Source organism: Nicotiana tabacum, chromosome 15 (genome assembly GCF_000715075.1).
Source record: "Nicotiana tabacum cultivar K326 chromosome 15, ASM71507v2, whole genome shotgun sequence".
NCBI classification, from domain to species: domain Eukaryota; kingdom Viridiplantae; phylum Streptophyta; class Magnoliopsida; order Solanales; family Solanaceae; genus Nicotiana; species Nicotiana tabacum.
In genome coordinates, this window is record NC_134094.1 from 117876763 (window position 1) to 117903641 (window position 26879).

The 26879-nt window shown below is 39.9% G+C and overlaps 2 protein-coding genes across 7 annotated transcripts; one reads left to right on the plus strand and one right to left on the minus strand.

Moving 5' to 3' along the window:
* Window positions 1–1093: 1093 nt before the first annotated feature.
* On the minus strand, window positions 1094–26240 carry LOC107766837 (uncharacterized). Of its 6 annotated transcripts, none has more exons than XM_075231150.1 (11): window positions 25983–26120; window positions 25652–25701; window positions 25296–25508; window positions 24003–24086; window positions 23864–23922; window positions 23580–23675; window positions 23421–23498; window positions 22881–22943; window positions 22625–22798; window positions 21696–21791; window positions 20513–20695 (listed from the first exon to the last, which is right to left on the minus strand). In XM_075231150.1, the coding sequence occupies exons 3-11, from the start codon at window positions 25378–25380 to the stop codon at window positions 20621–20623; spliced, it is 810 nt and encodes a 269-aa protein (XP_075087251.1). In that variant the 5' UTR covers window positions 25381–25508; window positions 25652–25701; window positions 25983–26120; the 3' UTR covers window positions 20513–20620. The 6 variants fall into 6 exon arrangements, with proteins under 6 accessions (XP_075087249.1, XP_075087251.1, XP_016441205.1 ...); XM_016585719.2 differs by adding an exon at window positions 24977–25127 and having other exon boundaries at window positions 25296–25701; XM_016585717.2 differs by adding an exon at window positions 24977–25142 and having other exon boundaries at window positions 25296–25701.
* On the plus strand, window positions 19522–19866 carry LOC107766838 (protein ELF4-LIKE 3-like). The gene has a single exon (XM_016585722.2). The coding sequence runs from the start codon at window positions 19522–19524 to the stop codon at window positions 19864–19866; it is 345 nt and encodes a 114-aa protein (XP_016441208.1).
* Window positions 26241–26879: the final 639 nt, after the last annotated feature.

Below are 26879 nucleotides of genomic sequence, written 5' to 3' on the forward strand. Positions count from 1 at the left end.
TGGTTGGAACGATTACCAAACCATTCTATTCACACTTGGGATGAGTTGAGAAAAAAATTTATTACTAAGTTCTTCTCTCCCGGGCACAATGCTACACTCTGAGATGAGATTTTGGCATTCTAGCAAAGAGCCTAATGAACCACTACACGAGATATGGGAATGCTATAGAACTATGGTCAAGGAATGTCCCAACAGTGATATGAAGGAAAACATGATTCAATAAACCCTCCATCATGAGATTAACACAGCCAACCAATGTGTAGTGAATCAACTTGCCGGTGGGAACTTCATGACTACACCTTATGCGGAGGCATTTGAGATTTTGGATGAAATGGAGGAAACGTCACTGGCTTGACAATCTCGGGCCAATGTTCCACAAGGTGATCCAAACATGATCCACCTTCACAAAGAATTGCAAGACCATGGGCAATCCATTGCCGAATTGACAACCACCATGACTCAACTAGCAAAGGCCCAACTAAATCAAGTACAAAATCCCAAATAAGTCAATGCCATGGAGGGAAGTGAACATGGTGGTGAACAAGAGGAGGACCAAGGGTCCATAAGTACAAAATAGAGTGGAGAACTATGTGCAATAATATGGTAGTTTTGAGCAAGATGATTCCTCTAATGAACAAGAATAGGAGGTGCAATATGCGAACAATTTTCAAGGGAAAAGAAATAATTTTCAAGGCCCAAACCAACAACAATGGTAGCCTAAACACAATCAAAGAAATTGTAATTCTAACAATCAAGACAATTGGAGCTGATACAACAATCAAGGGAATTGGCATAACAACAACAATCAAGGAAATTTGAGTGAAAATAACCAAGGAAATTGGGGGGGAGGGGGGTTAACTGTCATGACCAGAAATTTCCACCTTCGAGACCGTGATGGCGCCTCACATTTCACTTGCTAGGCAAACCAACGTTAGAATAATATAATCCATTTTAAAATAATTTTTAAATTTATTAATAACAAAGAAACAAATGCGAAAGTAAAGTCTGAAATATAATGAATAATCCATAAAATAACGGAATTTAAATACCATCCCAGAATTGGTGTCACAAGTGCACGAGTTTCTAGAATAATACAAATAAAGGTCTGAATAAAATAAAGTTGTCTGAAAACAAACATACAACTAAAGTAAGTAGACGGGGACTTCAGAACTACGGACACCGTACAGTTATATCTCAAGTCTCCTCTGGTAGCTGAAATCCGAGCAAATCTATGGTACGCCGCTGTGACCAACTCTGAAATCTGTACAAGAAGTGCAGAGTGTAGTATCAGTACAACCGACCCCATGTACTGGTAAGTGCTGAGCCTAACCTCGACGAAGTAGTGACAAGTCTAAGGCAGGTCACTCACATTAACTTGTACGCAATAGTAGTAACAACAACATTAATAGAAATAAATCAGGTAACTCATTTTTAATAGTTGAAGCTAACTCAGCAGTCATAACCAATTATTATTTCAATCAATTTCCATTGCAGCGTGCAACAAGCTCACACAACATATTCATTCTCAGTCCTCCCATATATTTATTTTAATCAAGTATATGTAGACTTTTAAATAAGCCTGTTGCGGCGTGCAATCCGATCCCCCAATATAGACTTTTTAAATAAGTCTGTTGCGGCGTGCAATCTGATCCCCTAATATAGACTTTTAAATAAGTTTGTTGCGGCTTGCAATCCCATCCCCCAATATAGACTTTTAAATAAGTCTGTTGCGGCATGTAATCCGATCCCCGAATATAGACTTTTAAATAAATCTATTGCGGCGTGCAATCCGATCCCCCAATATATATATATACTTTCATTTACGTTGCGGCGTGCAACCCGTTCCCCAAATATAACTTTAAACAACTCATAAATGTAATAAACATTACTCCAACAATTACCACGTCCAATAAGAAACTATTAAGCATCAAGGCACACAATAATTATAATTTATTTATGAACAAACAATGACAATTAGCAATTAATTGTGAAAATCATGGAGAAAATAGACAGTTAATATTTAGTATGCTAAATGTTAAATAATAATTAAACACATAAATCAAATAGCATGTAACAATTATTGCAGGAATTCAAGAATTAATATTTGATAAAGAATAGGAGAGAAACAATTATTATAATAATTAATTCATGATTTAAAACGATTTATGTTTTTCAAGTAATTCTACAAACAATTAATTTGGCGACGTATAGACACTCCTCACCTCGTCTATTCGTCGTTCACATGCATTTCACATAACAAATAGTTTAAGGATTTTATTCCCTTCGTCGAGGTTAGGCTCGACACTTACCAGTACATGGGGTCGGTTGTACTGATACTACACTCTGCACTTCTTGTGCAGATTTCGGAGTTGGTCCCAGCGGCGTACCATAGATTTACTCGGATTTCAGCTACCAGAAGAGACTTGAGGTATAACTGCACGGCGTCCGCAGTTCTGAAGTCCCCGCCTACTTTACTTTAGTTGCATGTTTGTTTCCAGACAGCTTTATTTTATTCAGACCTTTATTTGTATTATTCTAGAAGCTCGTGCACTTGTGACACCAATTCTGGGATGGTATTTAGATTCTGTTATTTTATGGATTATTCATTATATTTCAGACTTTACTTTCGCATTTGTTTCTTTGTTATTAATAAATTTAAAAATTGTTTTAAAATGGATTATATTATTCTAACATTGTCTTGCCTAGCAAGTAAAATGTTAGGCGTCATCACGGTCCCGAAGGTGGGAATTTCGGGTCGTGACAGTTGGTATCAGAGCACTAGGTTACATAGGTCTCACGAGTCACGAGCAAGCTTAGTAGAGTCTGAAGGATCGGTACGGAGACGTCTGTACTTATCTCTCAGAGGCTATGAAGTTTAGGAACAATATCACTTCTTTCTTATTCTGTCGTGCGATTTTATTCTATCATCGATGATTGAACCATTCTACTCTTATTCTCTCGCAGATGGTGAGAACACGTAATACCTCTACCGATGGACAGGGACCAGAACCCCCGGTGGCAACTATGGCCAGGGGTAGAGGTCGAGGCCGAGGTCGTGCTAGAGGCCAAGGCAGAGGACGAGGTAGAGATCAGTCTAGAGCTCGAGAAACTGCACCTGTTATAGAACCTCAGGTGGACTTTCAGGAGGAGGTTCCAGTTCAAAATGTACCGGTTGGACCAGTTCAGGTCCCGAAAGGATTCATAGCTACTCCAGTTCTTCAGGACGCTCTAGTCCGTTTGGTGAGTCTTATGGAGGGCGTGGCCTAGAATGGTACATTTCCAGTGGCACCAGTCGTCTCACAGGCTGGGGGAGGAGCACAAACTCCCGCTCCGGAGCAGATGGCTCCCCAGAATCAGGCTCCAGCAGCCCCGCCAGTTGGGGTAGTTCAACCAGTTGTTGCGGCATAGACCGGTGAAAGGCCCGCCATGTATTTTGAGGCCTTATTGAGACTGGATAAGTTTACTAAGCTCTTTCCAGTTCACTTCAGTGGTACACCTCCTGAGGACCCACAAGATTATCTTGACCGCTGCCATGAGGTGTTGCGGAACATGGGTACTGTTGAGACTAATGGGGTTAATTTTTCTATATTTCAGATGACGGGTTCCGCCAAGAGATGGTGGAGAGATTATACTTTGACCAGACCAGTTGGATCGCCTGCACTTACTGGGAGCAGTTCTCTCAGCTATTTCTGGAGAAGTTCCTTCCTATCACACCGAGAAAGGATTTTCGCAAACAATTTAAGCATCTACAGCAGGGCAGTATGACTTTTACTCAGTATGAATCCTGTTTTGTGGATTTGGCCCGTCATGCTCACCTTTTACTACCTACTGAGGGAGAGAGAGTGAGGAGGTTTATCGAGGGACTCACTCACCCTATCAGGTTTCAGATGGCCAAGGAGACCGGAAGTGAGATTTCTTTTCAAGCGGCTGCTAATGTCGCGAGGAGGATCGAGATGGTTCTTGCACAGGAGAGGGAGCAGAGGTCGGATAAGAGGCCTCGTCAGTTCAGTGGTTTCAGTGGTGCCTCGTCTGGAGGTAGGGGTAATTTTGGTAGGGGCCATCCTCCCAGACTATTTCATTCAGCACTTCATGCATCTCCCGGTGCTTCAGGGAGTCACAGTCCTATTATGTCTTACTATGGACAGCCAGTATTTAGTGTACATTCAACTCCTATCAGTGCACCACCACTCCAGAGTTACTACAACGGTTATCTGGCCCATTCGGGTCAGCTTCAGCTTCAGCAGCCATGACATCAGGATGGGTGTTATATGTGTAGAAACATTGGTCACATCAGGAGGTATTGCCCTAGGTTGGCGAGTAACAGATCTCAGCAGGATTCTTGTGCCATCATACCGGCACCGGTTGCTTCAGCGCCTACTCAGCCAGCTAGAGGTAAGAGTCAGTCCAATAGAGGTGGAGGTCAGGCCATTAGAGGTAAAGGTCAGACCGTTAGAGGTGGAGGCCAGTCAGTTAGAGGCCGTCCCAGAGATGCAGTTCAGAGTGGCGGGGCCTATCCCCGATTTTATGGTTTTCCAGCTAGGCCTGAGGCCGAGTCATCTGATGCTGTGATCACAGGTATTATTCCAGTTTGCCATAGAGATGCTTTAGTTCTATTTGATCCAGGATCTACTTATTCCTATGTGTCCTCCTATTTTGCTTCATATTTGGTTGTGCCTTGTGATTCTCTGAGTGCTTCTATGTGTGTATCTACACCGGTAGGAGACTCTGTTGTAGCAGATCATGTATATCGTTCGTGTGTGGTTACTATTGGTAGTCTTGAGACTAGTATAGATCTTCTGCTTCTTGATATGATAGATTTTGATGTCATCTTGGGTATGGATTGGCTTTCACCTTATTATGCTATATTGGATTGTCATGCCAAGACAGTGACCCTAGCCATGTCGGGGTTACCTCGGTTAGAGTGGAAAGGAACTTTTGGTCATTCTGTCAGCAGGGTTATTTCTTATATGAAAGTTCGGCGTATGGTAGAGAAAGGGTATCTAGCCTATTTGGCTTATATTTGCGATCCCAGTGCGGATGTTCCTTCTCTGGACTCAGTACCAGTTGCTCGTAAATTTCTAGAAGTATTTCCTGCAGATTTGCCGAGGATGCCACCCGACTCCGCAGTTCTGAAGTCCCCGTCTACTTTACTTTAGCTGTGTATTTGTTTTCAGACAGCTTTATTTTATTCAGACCTTTATTTGTATTATTCTAGAAGCTCGTGCGCTTGTGACACCAATTCTAGGATGATATTTAGATTCTGTTATTTTATGGATTATCCAATACATTTTAGACTTTACTTTCGCATTTGTTTCTTTGTTATTAATAAATTTAAAAATTGTTTTAAAATGGATTATATTATTCTAACGTTGGCTTGCCTAGCAAGTGAAGTGTTAGGCTCCATCACGGTCCCGAAGGTGGTAATTTCGGGTCGTGACAGTAACAATCAAGGTGAATGGAACAACAATCAAGGCAACCGGGGGTCGGATTTTCAAAGGCCCCGATGTATCAACAATCGAGCAACCCGCCTTCTTATCCTTCCCATGGTTCAAGTTATGCAAACAATGAGATGAGGCGTATTGAAAATATGTTCAAGAAAATAATGGAAAAGAATGACGATTCGGATGCCCAACTTGCCTCACACAACACATCAATATGCAACCTAGAAGTTCAAATGGGGCAAATCTCTCAAGCACTAAATTCTCGTCCTAAGGGGGCACTACCAAGTGACACATTAGTCAACCCAAAGGGTGGAAACAACTCGGGACATCCCATGGCCGTTATCACAAGAAGTGGAAGAGGTGGTAATGCACCCACCTCAAGTCAAAGGCAACTTGTTGATGATGAGCAACTGATGCAAGAAGAAGAGCTCCCGAACAATGTGGTGCAACCTAATGATAAAGTTCAGATTGATATTGATGATAGTGTGGAAGAGACTCAAGAGGAGGTGAACCCATCCAGGGAACACATTACTGACATACCAGAGCCGAAAGTGCAAAAGGCTAAGGCACCATTGCCTAAGCCTCCACCTCCATACCCTTAAAGACTTGCCAAGCAAAATGGTGAGAATCAATTCAAGAAGTTTATTCAAATGATGAAGAGTCTCTCAATTAATGTGCCATTAGTTGAAGCTTTGGAACAAATTCCCAATTATGCAAAGTTTATGAAGGATCTTGTGACAAAGAAATGGTCAATGAATTTTGAAACCATTAAAGTCACTCATCAAGTGAGTGCGATTGTGCACTCAATGGCTCCTAAGTTGGAGGATCTCGGTGCTTTCACGATTCCTTGTACAATTAAAAGTGTCGAGTTTGCTAAAGCTCTTTGTGATCTTGGGGCAAGTATCAATTTGATGCCCTATTCGGTTTTCAAGACTTTGGGAATTGGGCAACCAAGACCCACCTCTATGAGATTGCAAATGGACGATCGTACTATGAAGAGGACTTTAGGTGTGATTGAAGATGTCTTGGTTCGTGTTGATAAATTCATTCCTCCGACAGATTTTGTCATTCTAGATTGTAAGGTTGATTATGAAGTGCCGATTATTCTTGGTAGACCTTTCCTTGCTACGGGGAAGGATCTTTGTGATGTTGAAGCCCGAACTTACATTCCGGGTTGGTGATGAAAAAATGGTATTCCATGTGTGTAAGTCCATGTGGCAACCAAATAGCAATGAGGTGTGTTCTTTTGTGGACTTGGTGACCGATGTTATTGTTGATGAAACAAGTGCTACAATCAATGTTGGTGATATGTTGGAGGCCTTCTTGCTCAACTTTGATGATGACGAGATGGATGGCTTCATGAAATGTGTAAACTCTTTGCAAGAAATGGGGTCATACAACTATGCACCCCGAATATTGCCCTTGGATCTTGAAAATAGGACAACTCCTCCTACAAAGCCTTCTATTAAAGAGCCTCCTACCTTGGAGTTAAAGCCATTGCTTCCAAGGAGACTCAATGAAGCTATGCAAGAAGTTGTCAAAAAGGAGATTATCAAGTAGTTGGATGCCGGGGTTGTCTATCCCATATCCGATGGTTCGTGGACTTCTCCGGTTTAATGTTTTCCAAAGAAAGGGAGCATGACGGTGGTCACCAATGACACGAATGAGTTGATTCCTACAAGAACGGTACCTGATGGAAGGTGTGTATGGACTATCGCAAGCTCAACAAAGTCACAAGGAAGGATCACTTTCCACTTCCTTTCTTAGATCAAATGCTCGATAGATTGGCCGGCCGTGCTTTCTAATGCTTTCTTTATGGGTATTCAGGCTACAACCAAATTTTTATCGCTCCGAAATATCAAGAGAAAACAACCTTTACATGCCCCTATGGTACTTTCGCCTTCAAGCGGATGCCATTTGGTTTGTATGATGCACTAACGACTTTTTAAAGGTGTATGATAGATATTTTCACGGACGTGGTGGAGAACTACCTTGAAGTTTTCATGGATGACTTCTTGATGGTTGGAGATTCTTTTGATGATTGTATTGAAAATTTAGATAAAGTGTTGGCTAGATGTGAAGAAACAAATTTGGTGCATAATTAGGAGAAATATCATTTCATGGTCGAGGAGGGCATTGTCCTTGGCCACAAAATCTCAAAGAACGGAATTGAAGTTGACAAAGCAAAGATTGAGGTGATTTCTAAACTTTCACCTCCAACTTTGGTGAAGGGTATGCAGAGTTTCTTACGCCACGTGGGTTTTTACCGGCGCTTCATCAAAGATTTCTCTAAGGTGGTGAATCCGTTGTGCAAGCTTCTTGAGAAGGATGCTAAGTTCAACTTCAATGATGATTGCATGAGAGCTTTTGAATTGTTGAAGTTCAAGTTGACAACTACTCTCATCATCACCACTCCAAATTGGAGTGTATCATTTGAACTCATGTGTGATGCAAGTGACGTAGCAGTTGGGACTGTTTTGGGGAAATGCATCAACAAGCTTTTTCATCCGGTCTACTATGCTAGTAAGACCATGAATAGTTCCCAAGTCAATTATACCATTACAGAGAAAGAGCTCCTTGCCATTGTGTTTGCAATTGAGAAGTTCCGCCCGTACTTGGTAGGTGCAAAAGTCATTATCCACACGGATCATGCGGCGCTTCGTTATCTTATGAGCAAAAAGGACTCTAAAGCTCGGTTGATATTGACATCAAAGATAAAAAAAAGGTAGTGAAAACCAAGTGGCAGACCACTTGTCTTGTTTGGAGGAGAAGGGGAGGCAACATGATGGCATTGAAATCAATGGCTCCTTTCCCTATTAGAACCTCTTGGTAATTTCAATGAAAGAGGTGTCGTGGTTCGCGGATCTAGCAAATTTTCTTGTGTGTGGAATCATTCCGGATGAGTTCTCTTCAAACCAAAGGAAGAAGCTCAAACGGGATTGTCAAGATTATTATTGGGATGAACCATACCTCTTCCGGATTTGCACGGATGGGGTGATTAGAATATGTGTACCGGAAGAAGAGCAAGGTGAAATTCTTGGGGCTTGCCATTCTTTGCCATATAGTGGTCATCATGGTGGAGCAAGAATGGTGGCCAAAGTGCTTAATTGCGGGTTCTATTGGCCTGCTCTTTACAAGGATGCAAGTGAGTTAGTGAAAAGATGTGATGGTTTTCAACGGGCCGGTAAAATCTCAAAGAAAAATGAAATGCCTCTCACTACCATTTTGGAGATTGATATTTTTGATGTGTGGGGTATTAACTTCATGGACCCTTTTGTGAGTTCTTGTGGAAACACCTACATCTTGGTCGCGATCGATTATGTGTCCAAATGGGTTGAGGCCGTTGCTTTACCCAACAATGAGGCGAGAAGTGTGGTGACTTTCTTGAAAAGGAATATTTTCAAAAGGTTTGGTACTCCACGTACAATTATAAGCGATGTGGGGTCACATTTTTGCAACAAGACTTTCGACACTTTACTTAGCAAGTATGGTGTTACTCACAAAGTCACGAGTCCTTATTATCCACAAGCCAGCGGGCAAGTGGAAGTCTCCAATCGGGAAATAAAGAGTATCTTATCCAAAATGGTGAATGCTAATCGGACAGATTGGTCCAAGAAGAATGATGATGCATTATGGGCTTATCGGACGGCTTACAAAACACCTATCGGAATGTCACCATACCGGTTGGTGTTCGGAAAAGCTTGTCATCTTCCGGTGGAACTAGAGCACACGACCATGTGGGCTCTAAAGAAGTTGAATCTTGATTGGGACGTAGCCGCTAACTTGAGGGTTGCGCACTTGAATGAATTGGATGAGTTCCGGTACTATGCTTATGAAAGTTCGTCCTTGTACAAAGAAAAGATGAAATATCTTCATGAAAAATACATTTGGAATAAAGAGTTCAATGTGGGCGATCTTGTATTATTGTTTAACTCAAGGTTGAGGATGTTTCCCGGGAAGCTAAAATCTAAATTGAGCGGTCCTTTTGAAATTGTGGGTGTGACACCTTTTGGTGCATTAGACTTGAAGAACAAAAACAATGAAGTATTCCGAGTCAATGGTCACCGGGTGAAGCACTACTTTGGAAAAGTTGGAGATAGCCACGTCGTGGCGGTCATTCATTTCACTTGAGGGTACTACGTCGTGCCGCGATGTTAAATCAGGAGTTTCTTAGGAGGCAACCCGTGTTTATTTTCCTTTTTATTTTGTAGTTAGGTGTTATTTTTTTTCTAACCTAATTTGAAATGTGCTACAGGGGTGAGTGCGACTTACAAGAATTATCGATGAAATGATGGCTAAATATTCTAAGGAATGCAGACCGCATTTTAATTGTGCGGACCGCACATTTGTTGGTGCTATAAAAAAGAGCATTGCGGCCGCACATTTATCTTGTGGACCGAACAATCGAGATGATGAAAATACTAACTTTCTAAAGTTTTAGCATATCAGTGCGGAGGTCGATCTGCGACCACACATGAAATCTGCGGCCTCACATGAAAATGTGCGGACCGCAGATGAAGAGCTGAGATGAGGCCCAAGGTAACAAGTGCGGACCACACATGAAAATGTGCGGCCGCACTCGACCTTCTTCCCCTTAGCAAACGACTGGTATAAATAGAGGAACAGGGCCAATTTTACACTTTTCACACTTTGAACTAAAAAAAGTGCTTTGTAGAATTTTCTTGGAAAATTTCATCTGTCCACACACACAGCCAATTTGATCATTCACTCATTCATCTTGTATGCTTCAATTTCACGTTAATCTTTTTAGTTAGTTTAATTTGTAGATTTTTAATTATTTTTAGGCCATTTGTTATTTGAGTTCAAATTGTGTGTCTATGTGGGGTAAATTCGAACTGGGTTAACTTGTAACATGCTCTATGGGGATTGATTTAGTATAATTTACTGTTTTTACAATGTTTCCATGTCTAATTGTGCACGAAATGAAAAACCTTAGATAGAAAAGTCTGATATGTACGTAATTTTAAATCTGCGGCCGCACTTGAAATTGTGCGGTCTGCAGATGTTGAATTTTGGGCAACTTAGTAAAGAAGGGATCAGCGGCCGCAAGTTAAAATGTACGGACCGCAGAAATCTTGTCGCGAACGCACATTAGCCAATTCTCTGTCATCGGAGAGTTGGCATTTTTGAGCTTCAGATTTGCCGCCGCAAGTTAAATGGTATGGACCGCAGAAATCCTGTCACAGCCGCACATTAGCCAATTCTCTGTCATCAGAGAGTTGGAATTTTTGGGTTTCAGAGGTGCGACTGCAAGTCAATTTGTGCAGACCGCACTCCACTTCTGCGACCGCACAACAAAAATATGCAGTCCGCAAGTCTCCATCCGTGTCCACAAATGAAATTGTGTGGACCGCAGATCACTATCCCTGCAAGCATGACCTAATTGTACACCCTCACTGTATCCTCTGGTTTATCCTTTACTTGCATGTATCCTGTGTATGTTTGAACATTGAATTGAACCTAACAATCGCCTTTCCTTGATACAGACAATGGTTCAATCCAGAGAACGGGGCGACACTTCAAAAGGGAAAAGTGAACCTTCTCGGGGACTAGGCAAAAATGCCTTGCCCCTTGACCAGCAAAAGACAATAAAAAATAAAGCACCAGCAAGCAGAGGGAGAGGTGCAGACCTCTCCGAGACTAGCTCATATGCCCCATCTAGGGAAGTGTCGGAGGGTAACTCAGCCTCTGTTCAGGAGCAACCGGCCATACAATCAAGGTTGTAAGGGAGATACCAGCTAAGGGATGAGCCGTCTTTATCCCACAACACTTCTGAGGGATCGAAGAGTGCTAGTCAGGCTTCTGAACCATCGGCTACACCAGTTCCTGAGGCATAGAATACACCAGTTCATGAGATCCCCGATGATGGCAGAGAGGGAGATGCTACAGCTGTCGGCCTTGAAAGATCAAAGAAGAAAGAGGTTTGGGAGAACCGCTTTGTCAGCTTGGCCACCTTCACCAGCTTTCGTATGTGGTGGCCAGTGAGGTCGCTAACTCTTGAGCGACAGTTTCTGTTGAAGGATTTAGAGAGGTACAATCCAGCCATTTTGAGACAGTTTAGGGCACGCAAGGGGTGGATATGGTTCACTCAAAGTTTAGTGGATGACAAAGAATACATTGTCCGTGAATTCTATGCCAATGTGGCCCATATAAAAAAGGGGACGAAGGTGACCAAATTACGTAACCTCAAGGTGAGGTTTGATCAGCATACACTCAACACGTACTTGGGCTTCGAGGATGTTGAGCCAATGGAGTATGTGGAGAAATGAGCACTGGGAGACGAAGTCCGACCTTGGTTAGCTGAGATTGTAGCACCATCAGGGCCACCACCACCATGGATTGCCGCCGGGGTTCTTATCCACCGGAACACTCTGAGTTTTGAGGCGAAGGGGTGACAGACATTTGTGTGCAGTAGGTTGGATGCGTGCCCGAACAAAACTCACCTTCCTATTCCTCGAGCAGTTCTTGTGGCATCTATTATGGCCGGGTACCCAATCAATGTGGGTGTTGTGATGTCAGTCAACATCTCAGTGATCACACGACAAGATGAATCGTCCTACCCATATCCCAACACTATTACAGAATATCTCACCAATGCAGAGGTAGAGCCGAGGGACTTTGACACAAAGGTGAAGCTGAAGAAGCCTTTTACTTGGTACTCACTAATGGATGCGAGCAACCCGAAGAAGAAAGTTCAGCCTCCTACCACCACTGACCAGTCTGATGAGCCAGCAATGGTAGCTCCTAAGGCAATTGATGTTCCATCCACTTTGGCTAAGCCTTCCTCAAGCGCCGCAGTTATGCCTCCGCCATCATCCACAACCCCTACTGCAGCTCATGTCACAGCTCTCACTATAGCTCTGAGGCCAATGCCCATGCCTATTGTCCCACTATTTGCACTGCGAGTCTCCCAGACATTGGCGAGTCTAAACAACTGGATGCTGACAGCTACTTCAAAGCTGTCTAACTTGTCCAATACTATCGCAGCCAGTCTACTTCTCAGGCACCTCAGGATCCTTCTACCATTGATGAGACCCTAAAGAAGATTTTGGAAAACCAGAAGACAATTATGAGCACCTTGGTACAACACGGGTCGGTGATTGAAGAGCTAGAAAAGGAAGTAAAGAAGATGAGGAAGTCCTAGGCCAACAAGTAGTCATTGGATAAGCTCTGGAAAGAGGTGCACAGACTTGCTACAGTAGGAGACCTTCCCTTTGACATGCTACTTGACCCGCACCAGTTTGCCCTAGATCCTTCAGCCACATCTACAGCGGTAGAACCAGCTGGCCAGTCTAAGGAGCCAGACCATGCTGCCGACACTGCTGAAGCAGTGCGTGAGATTTCACCAACCCAACCATACCTAAATTCAAGGATGATGAGATCCAGTTGGCTGATCCGGAGGGCAATGACATTGCTTGGGACACAGAGATATCCAAGGAGTCATAGGGAGTTTTCTTCACCATTTTCTCTTTTACTCTTATTTTGCTAAACATTGGGGACAATGCTTACTTTTATTCGGTGGGGAGGGGTGGAGTTTATTTGACACATTTGGTACACTTTGATATATTTGGCCTGTAATAATTTGATGATACTTATTCTTTTTCGTACTTGTATTTAACTATCTTCTATCTCTCTTACTATGTATATTCATTCTATCTTGAGTAGTTTTGCTCATTAGCTTCTTTATCTTTGTTTTTTGTTTATTAGCTTCTTTATCCTTTCCATATTAGTTCTTGTTTTGTTAAGTAGCTTCTTTTTATGCTTTAGTAGATAATAAGCCTTTTGTTTTCTTAATGCCACGGTTCTTTCCAAAGGTAGTTGTTGTGTGAACTGGGTGACTCATCCCAACGATGGATGGCGTGGTAACCTTCTCAAGGGAATGCGTCAGTTTTTGTGTTTATGTAATAATAGTAGTAGCAATGAATAAAAAGACCTAATTAATTCATGCTCAAAGAGTCAACCATGCTTCAATTGGTACCAACACACTTAACTACGTGCTTATGATTAAAGATAAGGTTTTAGAAAGAAATGGATCTAGTTAGTGACTTTGTGACTCTTTAGTTGACTTTAACAATCATCGAGTAGTTTAATTGGACCATAATGATCTTTAAACTTGAATGTGATCGTTGTGGGCCCTCAACTTTATCTTTTTTTACAATCTAGTTGCTTTAGGAGTGAGATGAATTATTGCTAGTCCATGTATCTGTGTGACGGGTCTAGAACTTGCCCCAAATGTGTTTCAAGGCGAAATCCTAAGTTTTTCTTGGTTTGAGAAGTGATTGTAGGCTCTCATTGCCCCGTTTGAGCGTTCTCCTCTAGCCTTTCTCATTTGATAACCATGTGATAAGCCGTTACCCGCTTTGTCGTGACCTTCTCTTGGCATCCGGATTTTCCTTAACACTCTTGTGAAATAAATAGCTTAAAAAGTAAGTTTGGGGGAGAGATGAGGAATTTGAAAAAAGGTATCAAGGCACAAAAAGAGAAAAGAAATGATCTCTATAAAAAGAGAAGGCAAGAAAATAAAAGAACAAAAATAAAAATACAAAACGTGAATAAGTGGAAGGGTTGATGGATTCAAAAAGAGGTAATGATCCCAAACATTGAGAAATCAAAGAGGGAGAAACAAAATGAAATGATCAAGAAAGAGTGATGTTAAGTCTCTCTAGTCCCCAATGAAAAGAAAGTGCCTTTAAGAATTGGCAGTTGTGAGCCGAGAAATAAAAGATGGAGTGCTTAAGGAAAGGTGTAACCACTTACCCATACGGTATCCTACCCTAACCAAAAAGCCTTAATTACATCCCGAAAGAAGCCCTACTTGATTTCAAACCGTGTAAACTTACATTAGTGGCGATCTACATGAGGGGCAAACCTATGGTACTTGAAGCCGTACTTGTGACATTCTCTCGTGAGATATGAGTGAACCTTTCATGAATCTTCAGATTGAGTGCTAACTTCTTAAGTGAGCTTGGCAAATGGAGGAGGAAGAGTTTGGAGTCCACCATGACCTACATGATAGAACAAGAGTCCTTGATGAGTAAAGTCAATTCTTGAAGCTCAAATATCACATTAGAACTATATGTGCATTAATATTTGACTTGTCACCTTGTTGATAATGCATGAGTAGTGTGAGTAATTGTTGATCCCAACTGATGTGTGAATGGCTCACCTTTGGCTCGCTGAAATGACCCTTAACTTTAAGAGGTGGGAACTAATTTATTCGCTTGAGCACAAGCAAACACTTAAGTTTGGGGGAGCTGATAAGTGGGGATTTTGACAGTTTATTAGCACCTTTTTGCTTCGGTTTTAGTCCGAAAGTATTAATTTGTGTTCCCGAAACTAATAAAATTGTGCAAATTACAGAAATGTTGGAAGTTTGGTCTACCATGATAAAATTCTACTCAAAAAGGAGTGTTCCGAAGCACAAGGCATTAAAGGGCGCAAAGGCAAAGAAGTGCGGTCCGCAAAAGGATTTATGCGGCCGCAGAAGAAATTGCGGACTGCAGAATTCCATCTGCGGCCGCAAACCAAGCAACAAAATCCAACAGGATTTTGACCAATGTGCGGACCGTACATGAATTGTGCGGCCGCAGAATAGGGCTTTCACTGACAAAAATTCAAAGTTAAGAGAATATACAAAAAGACCAAGTCCCGACGCCTTGCTGAAGTGCGGACCGCACAAGAATTGTGAGGCCGCAGAAGTTGCTTCGCAACCGCAATCCAGAAATGTGTGGCTACAAAACCCACTCTCCTGCTAGCTGAAGAAATTTGCGGACCGCACATGGAATTGCGAGGCCGCAGAACCTCTCGAGGGGCTTTTTTGTCAGCGAATTCTGGCCAACTTTAAATAGACGAGTTTTAGTATTTTAGGTCAAGTTTCGAAGTAGAAAGCTGTTGTAGCCGTTACCTTTAGCCATTTTAGGAAGTTTTTGATTATTTTAGTGTTCAAACATTATACTTCATCAATTTAATCTATGATTATGGGTTTTATTTGCATTTTTTTTTATTTTCTTCAATACCCACTATCTAGATTTTTACTATGACTGTGACACAACCCTAGTGTGTAAACCTTATGGGTATTTAATTTAATGCTTGTTTATGATTGGGTGTTGATTATTTAGCCTAGTTCATGCTTTAATTTTAGAATTAATGGTTGTAAACATTGATTCATGCCTTTTTTACTTAGTCTCTACTTGAGAAAGATGGACCTAGTCTAGGATAACTTGGTTAACAAGGAATTGGGTTAATTGAGAGTTCGATTAGCCTAATTAAAGGGTTCAAACTAGAGATAGTAAAAAATCCGACTTGAGCTCATATCAACTATTTTGTTTGATTCCCATTTGAGCTTGAGAATGCCAAATTGGGCAAAATCACTCTTTGACCGAGAGGTATTAAGTGGTTAACGTAGAGTTGAGAGCTATAATACACCCGAATCAACAAAACAAACATTAATGTATTAACCCATTAGGCAAACACCTAGGTCAGGGTCATATTCCTAGGCTTTTAAGCTATTTAGAAAACATCAAAAATAATCGTTCATTTCTAGTTTATTTTCCTTAGCTCATAATTGTTAATAGTAGAAGTAAAAATCACAACTTATTGTGAAAGTGCAAATTTAGTTAGTCCATTCGCTTTCTTCAAGCATATACTCCTAACACCCCTTATAACTCCATGTAGATTCGACCCCGACTCATAGTTGGATAATTTATATTGCATATGACCGTATCATATCTCTTATTGAGGTGTGTTGCGGACGTCATCGCTGATACCACGATCTGTTTTTGCTATTGCCTTCTCCATCTGACTGTCCAGTGAGGCAGATTCATTAAATGTTACATCCCTACTGATAATTAGACCTGAAGCCTTTTTATCTGTGCACCACAACCTATAACCTTTCACTCCAGTTGCATACCCTAGAAATATGCACTTATTTGCCTACGGCTCAAGTTTTCCATCCCTCACATGAGCATAAGCAGGACAACCAAATATCCTTAAATTTGAATAATCAACAGGCGAACCAGACCATACCTCAAAAGGAGTTTTGAACTCAATAGATGTGGATGGATATCTGTTGACCAAATAACAAGTTATACTGATTGCTTCAGCCCAAAAATCCTTGCTAACACATGAGTGTGAAAGCATGCTTCGTGTCTTATCACAAAGTGTTCTGTTCATACGTTCTACAATACCATTTTGTTTTGATGTTCCGACACAAGTGCGGTGTCTCACTATGCCTTCTCTGTTGCAGAAATTATCGAACTCAAAATTATAAAATTCCAACCTATTATCAGTTCGAAGACGCTTAACTTTTTTTTTCGTATGCCTCTCAACCAACGTCTTCTATTTAACAAATGTCGGAAATGCCTCTTCTTTTATTTTCATAAAATACACCCATATCATCCTTGAGTAATCATCAATCAAAGTTATAAAATACATGGCACCACTCTTGGAGGGAACTCTGTTTGGACCCCATAAGTCTGAATGTATATAATCTAACTTGTCTCCGGTCTTGTGCTCGGCCTTCTTGCTGAACTTTACCCTTGTCCATTTAACAAACACACAATGCTCATAAAAATTCAAAACATGATTTTTGTACCCATTCAGTAAATTCTGCTTACTCAACAAAGATAATCCCTTCTCACTCATATGACCAAGTCGCAAGTGTCACAACTGATACCGATTCTGTTCACTTTTCCCAGAAGCTACAACAACTTCCCCTTCAACTATACTGGCCCGAAGAAGATACGATTTAGAATGCAATTTACCTTTCATGAGTGCCATAGAGCCTTTACACACAGAGTGAAACTTATACCCTTGATCATCCAATGTCGAAAGAGATCAAATTTCTCTTTATCCGAGGAACATGCCAACACTCAATGTTTCTGATAATTCCATCGAACATTCTCAATTTGATGTTACCAATCCCCTCTACTAGTAATGGATTATCATTTTCCATGTAGACAGTCTCACTCATTTATTTGTAAGTTACAAACCAATTTTTGTGTGGACACATGTGGAAAGTAGAGCCAGAATCAAAAGCCCAAGAATTCTGCCCATGACTAGAACTCACAGCACATACTTCCCCTACATAATTACTATCATCAAAATTGTTGCCAGTATCAACAATATTTGCTGAATTATGTATTTTCTGCTTCTCTTTTTTCTCTTTTAGCTTGGGACAATCTTTCTTGTAGTGACCTTGTTCCCCGCACTTATAACAGTTTTGCTTCCTTTCTCTAGGTTTCGATCTGGCGATTGACTTTTTCCTGTTAAAGTCATTTGGTTGTGTTCTTCCTCCACTCACAAGACCCTCATCCTCAATTCTACTATCCGAAAAGCTCTTTTTTAACTTTTTTAGATTTTAGTGCATTACTAACATCTTCCAGTAAAATAATGTCTTTCCCATATAGCAATGTATCGACAAAAGTATCATAAGATGGTGGTAAAGAACATAACACTAGCAAGGCTTGATCCTCACTCTCAATTTTGATATCCACGTTCTTCAGGTCCATTGTAATTGAATTAAACTCATCTATGTGAGTTTTAACAGGTATACCTTCGTTCATACGGAGATTGTATAACCTCTTTTCCAGGTTGAGGCAGTTTGTCAGCGATTTTTTAGAATACAAATCTTCCAACTTCTTCCATGCCATTGCTGCAGAAGTTTCTTCAGCAATTTTCCGAAGAACGCTATCTGTAACGCTCATGAAGATCGAACTCAAAGCTCTCTCCTTCAGGTCTGCCTTCTCTGTCTCTTTCATCTATTCGGGCAAATCCTCATCAATTGCCTTCCATAACCCTTGTAACACCAGGGACAATTTCATCTTAATCCTCCATAGACTAAAACTAGAACCTAAGAGTAACTTACCTTTGAGAGTATATCTTTCGTCCTACCATCACACCTTGGTGAAAAAACTCTCTTCAAAAAATATTTTTCATAGTTTAATATAATAATATAATAAAAAACTTAAAACAATTTCTTTGAAAAAAATCAGCTAAAAATAATTACGATTGCTAGTAAAAAATATAAAAATAGATATGCGATTATATATAAAATATGTATTTTATATTTTGGGACTGGGACTAATTCGGATTTACTACATTCTGAAACCCAAGAGAGAAGACCGCAGCCTGAGAACATACTATTGAGGTAATCTAGCTCTTCATACTCTGGTCGTGATTTCCCATACTTCACCTGTAAAGAGTGTGCTACAATTTTAAGGTAATCCTCTCCTCTCCTCTCCGCTCCTCCTCAAACATTTGTCGGAAAATTTCCAGTTATATTTCTCTGTTGGTGTTTCTGGGGTTATACACGCGTTTTCTTATTCTATGAATCTGTGTAAAATTTTCTAATTCAGTGATTTCTTCCCTTCCCCTACATGTTCATCTTACTTTGACCTCCTTTTCCGAAATAAATTTTGAAATTTTATCCTTGTCTTGTCCTATATGAATTGGGTATAAGGGGTATATAAAGGTTTATTCCATTCATTGCTTTAAAGCTTTGAATTGGATGTTCAAATTCTTTCAACTCTCACTAGTCATCCTCATTATGAAATGTGAGGGGTATATTACCGCTGAGGAGAAGACATAATCAGATAATTAGTGTTTTAACCAAGCATTTTAGATAAGATGGTCACATAATTAACTCCAAATAAAATACTGTGAATTGTTTACTATTTAAAACTGTTATTTGATAGCTTTTGATTTAGAAAAATTAACCTAAATAACCGCTTAAACTAAAAATAGTCAGGGATGTATAACATATGTATAATTCATGTATAATATGTGTGTAACCGTGTATAATCAGTGTATAATATACGGCTAGAAAAAGTAAACAGTAAATTCGGCCAGCTATTTGTGTAAAGATCCCTTTGATTTATCACCCTGAACTAGAAATGTTGTTGTTTCGGAAACTGGAAGTTCATCCTTTTCAAGTTTATTTTAATTCAATCAAACTTATGCATTTTTGGCTTATAATTTTAACCTTTTTGTCTGAGATTACTTTATGTTTCTATTTGCAGTATTTGAGAGCTCTTTCTGATTTTTTTCAGTGATAATTGAAATGGAAGATGATATATTCTCGTGCATTGGCAATGGAATTCAAGTAGACCGCAAAGTACTTCAGACATTGCAAAAGAATTTTGTGCAAGTGCAAAACATTTTGGATCAAAACAGGTTGTTAATCAATGAGATCAACCAAAACCATGAATCTACAATCCCAGATAACTTGACTCGAAACGTGGGTCTAATTAGAGAGCTAAATAACAATATCAGAAGAGTAGTGGATCTCTATGCTGATCTCTCCAGTTCTGTGACAATATCTATGGAGGCTTTCTCCGAAGGTGAATCAACAAATGCTAATCAGTCAGATGGAAGAGGCGGTCAGAAGAGAATTAGGTCCAGTTGACTGATCGTATTGGAGTTCAGCTCTCTTTTCGTTGTTTCTCAGTCGATCAGCTTTCTCTTTTTAACTAGGCTTGAGTAGAATGGGATGGATACAGAGGATTCTTGTAGCTGACCCTATTGTTTCTCAGTGTAGGTGAAAAATCCGTTGATCATTGGTATCAGTTCTAGGCTAATGGCCGTGACATTTTGAAACTAATACTCTGTGGTTAAGTGCTCCATTGTAGCTTTTTCTATCTGCTTATGGAATTGGATTCAAATTCTTTGTTGCGGATTTGTAGTTTTCTCCTTGTATATCTATCAGTAAAGTTTCTCATTTTGTATTTCAGTTAAATCTGTCATCTTTTCTTTAGCTGAGGGTCTATCGGAAACAACCTCTCTGCCCTTCTAGGATAGGGGTAAGGTTGTGTACATTCTACTCTCCCAGACCTCACTTGTGGGAATCCACTGGGTTGTTGTTGTTGTAGTTAAATCTGGTTCTTAACCTTTTGTGTGATAATAGAATTTACACTTTATGGGATGATAAGAATTTACTCCTCGCCACAACCTTTTCCTTCTATAATTCTTTAAAACTGGTACTTCTGATGCCCTTTTAAGCATAGGTTACGCGCAGAACATAATCAATGTGCATATCAGAAACCATGGGAAGGTGAATCGAAAATTTCAGCTTCATTATATTATGATGAATTATCTCAAACATGATAATGTGTACATTGTAGTCAAGAAAAAAGAATGTACCAATTTTGGATCCAAACAAATTACAGCTCCGATTTCTCTATCAAGGTTGCGAAGCACTCTTTCCAATCCATGACCTTGTCCTCACCATTGACCACCTGAAAGTCCACATACTGAGATGTTAACTATTTAACAGCAAGACCAATGGAAAAAGAAAGTGCATTGACAACAAATTAAGTCAGACATATCAAATAGTACAGCAGGAAAATGTTCCATTATAGCGAAGCTCGCCTCTCTGAGCATCAAAGGATATTGTGAGATTTAAGGCAACAACAACAACAACAAGCCCATTATATTCCCCCAGGTGGGGTCTGGTGAGAGTAGTGTATACGCAGACCTTACCTCTATCCAATGAAGGTAGAGTGGTTGTTTCCAATAGAACTATGGGATATAAGGCAAAAACTAAAAATGTTGGTTCTTTTTCCGGTAGACGTGATTCAACAAACGTTTGACTTTGACTGTGAAAAGCTCCAAATAGACACGCAGTGGATTGACTACTTTTTCCAATACAACTTATCAACAATGGATGATTGCAGTTAGCAAAGCAGCATTAGCATCAGCTAATACCAGCTCAAAAGACCTTTAGCAGCACATCTATGCATAGGAAGACTCCTAGCTTTCAGGTTTATATGCTTTTCCTATTTATTTTTCTTTTTTTCTAGTATGCATGCTTTCATAAATAAGTAGTTTCTTTTTCTTTTTGTAATATGCAAACGCCGAAGGGAGTCTTGGCGTAACTGGTAACGTTGCTGCCATGTGGCCAGGAGGTCACGGGTTCGAGCCGTGGAAACAACCTCTTGCAGAAATGCAGGGACCCTTGTGGTCCAGCCCTTCCCCCGACCCTGCGCATAGCGGGAGCTTAGTGCACCGGGCTGCCCTTTAATATGGTAAACGCCGTACCACTAACTCTTCTTCCCCGGTGACACGAATCCCTAACCTCATGGTTGGAGGTGGAGGATCCTCTCAACTAGGCCAACCCTCTCTTGCCGTCAAGAGTAGAGTTATAAGTCATTGACCTACCTAAAACATTTATTTAATGTGCAGCTACAGAATATTTTAAATAGTAAAGGTCATTCAAGTAGCATGCCTCAAACAAACCTCAAATATCAGTCCTGTCTGTGGTACTGTGTCAAGGGCCTCTACACAGATGAAAGCAGCATCCTCCTTGCTCAGCTTTCCTTGTGATGCACATCCCTGGAATGAAGAACGTCACTAGTTGATTTAATGAACCACCCTCCTTGAGAATGATTTTAAGTGCATGAAAATAGCAAGCCAAATTACTCGGAAACATAGGAAACCATTTACTGAAAACATATTCCATCATACATTTCATGCAAGGAATTCCAACGTTCTATTCTTATTTTCTCTAGTGCCAGAACTGAAGACATCTCAAATGCTAAGTATCTCCTATAAGATACTATGTTATAGCAATGTTGGAACGGCGGTAACTGGCAAATATGGCTATGCAGGAGTCTTTAGCAAAACTTTAGCTATTAGGTCATCATCTGTCTGATGGGCACAGTACTTCGTGTTTGAAGGAAATACTGTCCTGAGTAGCAACTGTAGGGAATTTTCTTGGCATGAACAATGAAAAATTGGTATTCTCTTCAATTTGTGAATAATTTTGATTTTCTTTGCTCGAAAAGAGAAGGAGAACTTAGAGTGCATTTGCTGGTGGCTTTCAACAACAACAACAACCCAGTATAATCCCACTAGTGGGGTTTGGGGAGGGTAGTGTGTACGCAGACCTTACCCCTACCCTGAGGTAGAGAGGCTGTTTCCGATAGACCCTCGGCTCCCTCCCTCCAAGAACTCCCCACCTTGCTCTTGGAGTGACTCGAACTCACAACCTCTTGGTTGGAAGTGGGGGGTGCTTACCACTAGAGCAACCCAGTCTTGTCTTGCTGGTGGCTTTCAACCTTGGGAAAAAATGTACGATTTGATGCTTATCTGGATAGAGCCAATGACTACATATGGCGAGTTTGACACCATCTACCTAATAAATAAGCAACACAAACAACAATTACCTCTTTAAAGTTAAAACCTTGATTTCCACCCGGTGCATTTACTAATAAGCCAGCTCTAATAATAGTGTAAGGGACACCCGAAGCCATAACCAGTGATTCATCTTGTTCTGCCAGTTTCCTTGCATTGGCAGTAACAATTGCTTGAACCCCACTAGAACCTCTATAAACAGACAGCTGCAACGTCATCGTATCATAAAATCAAAACGTAAACCACTGGGAAATTGCCATTGCCTAGACATAAATGAGAGAAGATTACCTGAGATAATAGGATCACATGTTGTAAACCTTTCCAACTCTCTATATCTGATATAAAACCTTCCTACAAATGCAACATTAGACATAAGAGAGCTTCTAAGCTACTATTTGTAGAAAGAAAGTAGCTATATAGATTAAGAAGAACAAGAAGGAACAAAATTTACAAGATAAATCCAAACACCAGAAGCATAAGTGAGGAAGTAAAGCAGGTGAATTATAGATCTGTATGCAAGACTTAAATGCTAATCATTATTGTTGAAGAATTAATCCAAATAGCCGTCCACCTAATCTCCTAAACTAAAAATAGCCGGCAGTTGTATAATATATATGTATAACACATATATAATATATGTATAATACATATATAATATATGTATAACTGTATATAATCAATATATAATCTATGTATACCGGCTAGAAAAAGTAAACATTAAATCTGACCGGCTATTTGTGTGACAATCCCATTATTGTTTCTGTGTAAATGTTTTTGGTGGGGATCATACTAAAAGAATGACAGTGGAGATGATAAGGACGAGCATACATTTGGGCATATCACTGCACGAACACCACTTAAAGCCTTCTTTAGCAATGACCTGTCCTTTGTATCACCTGCTATTGGCTTCATAACAGCTTAGGAACATTAAGTATTAAAATACTACCAAGTCTATAATACTACAAAATGCATCAAGATGCCACCAACCTCAACATAAGTACCAAAAGCTTCCATGGCAACCCGCTTATCCTTTACCAGAGCTTTGATCCGAGCTCGTTTGATTATCAAAGATAATATAACCATCTGTCCAAGATCATGTATAAGTAAAGTTGACATAGGATGAGACTGATTAGAGATTGAGCAACATGCTGAATCACTGAGGTGAGATTTTAAAGAAAACTGAATTATGTCCTCTGCTTGCACATTGCTTATTGTAAACAAGATAGTTATACAGTTGTAGTGCACGGTATCTGATGCTACCATATACGAACCTGACCAATCTCATTATCTCCATCGGTAACTAAAACTGCATCCCTGACTTCATCTTCTTCTGTTTTTTTAAAAAAAAACGCAATGTTGATATGATACCTTAGAGAGACTCATATGGAAAATATTACTAAATGTAGCTACCAGAAGACGCATTTTCTTCTGAAATGGATCCATCTTTTGGAAGGAGGTCAGGTGCCCCATACCATTTCCTTAGCTTCGGACCCCCTGAAATCAATGGCATGCGTGAAGGAGAATGTAAACAATAAAGGAAATCTGTTCGATCAGCAGACTTTGAGATGGATTAGATTACATCATATCACATAATTCTAGTTGGAAGGGATTGGCGTAATAAGCATTTAAACTCTCCGTGTTTTGGACTCCTTACCTTTTTTGCACTGAAATCATGAATATACATGATAGTAACAATATTTACAATCTTGGAGCAAAACCAATGATGAAACTATGACTTGTCATCATCAGCCAGTAGAGATTTGATACGGGGAGGTCATAAATTTCCGTCGAGAAAAAAGATGCAGATACTTATCAGGAGTTTAAAACACAAAGACGAGCTGAACACAGCATGATAATGCAACGGACCATGCAGTCATGCACCAAGCGTTTTGTGGTGTACCAAAGATACTGATATACTGAGTCCTTCAGGCAAGAAAAATTAAGTTTTCACTATTACAGAATCTAGAAAACGAGAGCTATATAAATCATAAACTGGGGAATTTTAGAGAGGCTGTTTTCTGTCCTAAAACCTTTGGTTTCAAAGTTCAACCAGAGCACTTCCTGTTTGTCATCCATATTTCATATAGAAAGAATAAAGCTATCTCGCAGCTAGAGGTAGATCTAGAATTTAAACGCAATGGATGCACCCCTTTATAGAACTTCTCTTTGGGTCTTTTATATACAGAAGTGGATGCTAGGTGCACCCACTGCTTATATGCTAGGTGCACCCACTGCTTATATGCTTGACCAGTGGCGAAGCCAGGAATTTTGCTAAGGATGTTCAAGATTTAATATACGAGTATAAAAAGCAATTTTGATTTATATACGTAGTATAATTTTTTATATACACAGTATAATTTTTCGATGAAGGATATTCAACTGACCATCTTTCATTGTATGTAGCTATGCCACTGTGCTTGACCTTCATCTGCACTCAGCTTAACATAAACTGCTACTACAATATCAATCAGCCAACACCTCCTCTAAGCAGAGGTAGATCCAAAATTTGAACTTCAGGGTTCAAACTTTAAGTTCCTACCATTGAATCCACTGCACTTTCAAAAATTATGGATTTGGAATTTTATTTATGTATCTACACCACGTCTCGAAAATACTAGGTACGGTTGAACCAAATAAATCAGGCTTCTAGGAACAACATGACTATAGATCTAGGGAGAAAGAATCTATTGGATTAAGCCGTACCTCCTAGGCTCTTACTTAAGCCACCGTTGTGCCATAGATGCCTGGCACAGCCGAAATCGTGCCATAGCGGCCTGCCACGGCCCATAGTGGCCGCCACGCCCGACTCATGCCATAGTGGCCTGCCACGCCCGACTTCGTACCATTGACATAGGCATGCCACAGCCGGCTTCGGCCCATAATGACCTCCCACGGCCGACGTCGTGCCATAGTGGCCTGCCACGCCCGTCCAAGCAAATATTTTGCGACATCATAACACAAAGAATGCAACTTTCAGATATCTTTGCAGCATTCAATTAACTGCAAATATAGACTGAACAACAATTTCAATTGAGAATTAAGCGGTAGCTCAGCTATACCTTATGCAATGTTGATTCCCAAATCTTTCCCTTCACCGGCTCTCTAGTCTCTACCCCAAGTGACCACACCCCCAACAGAAAAATTTTAGAAAAAAATCTAGCTTCAGCATAAAATTTACCAAATTCAGTCAAGTACAAGCTGCTAGTTGAAAGCAAGAATCTTCAAAATAGAACAAAACGGATACTGAATATTTAACAAGCCGATTAAGTCCAGCTAGTTTAGAATTGAGTAGTAGTAGTTGTTGAATTTTTATACAAGTTACTAGGTGAAAGAATAATTAATGTTCAATTAAAAAGTATGGAAGTAAAGGAAATAAAAACGAAAACGAACCTTCAATGTAATCAAGAATTTGGTCCATAAAACCTATTTTTTTCTTGGAAGAAAAGCAAGTGACAGAACGCTTATAATCTCCATCTGAGAAAAAGAAAGAAGAGGGATTGTTTTTCCAAATTTTGCAGCATTGTAGACATGGAGAGAAGAATTGGGAATTGGGTTGATGCACAGAAAGAGATAAAGCTGAACTGGCCATAGAGCTCCAAACGGTTGGTTTCTGTTATCAATCAGCTACCTCTTTTCTTAGAAAATTAACTGATTTTAAGTCATTTTATCAAAAGAGGAAAAAATGTTTTCATAAAATAGAAATCTATTTTGAAAAATAGTTTTCAGTTTTTATGACTTGGCGAGTAGAAATTACTTTTCGTAACAAAATAAGTATTTGTTGAAGATTGATAATAGTATTGGCAATTGGATAGTATTTTGATTAAATATCATTGTAGTAATATTAAAAATAATGTCTTAGTATTAATTGAATACTGATATGAAGTTAAGGCCTCGTTTGATTCAATTGTGAGATAAACTAGGATATTCCATGAGTTGGAATATATTATGAGATTACCTATTCTACCTTCTCTACGCAACATGAGATAAATACAAGGGCAAAGGTCCAAATATGCCCTTATACTATACGAATTTGAGCACATTTGCCCTTCGTTAATATTTTAGCTCAAATATGCCCTTACCGTCACATAGTTGGTCCATGTATGCCCTTAAAATTACACAGTTGGCCCATATATGCCCTTTTCGAAACGAAATTCATCCAAACTAATTAGCTCTTTCTTTAATTGTATTAAAGTGTATTACAAACACTATTTCCTTATTATTAGTACCTTTTTTTTCTTTACCTTTTTTTTCTTTACCTTTCTCTTTTCTTTCTTCTTTTTTCTTTTC

Coding starts and splice junctions, on each gene's coding strand:
- LOC107766838 (XM_016585722.2), top strand. CDS start 19,522: ATGGAAGATGATATATTCTCGTGCATTGGCAATGGAATTCAAGTAGAC.
- LOC107766837 (XM_075231148.1), bottom strand. CDS start 26,181: ATGGCCAGTTCAGCTTTATCTCTTTCTGTGCATCAACCCAATTCCCAA. Junction 22,944..23,420: donor GTGCAGTGATATGCCCAAAT/GTATGCTCGTCC, acceptor TTGCATTTGTAG/GAAGGTTTTATATCAGATAT. Junction 21,792..22,624: donor AAGGTTTTAACTTTAAAGAG/GTAATTGTTGTT, acceptor TCTTCATTCCAG/GGATGTGCATCACAAGGAAA.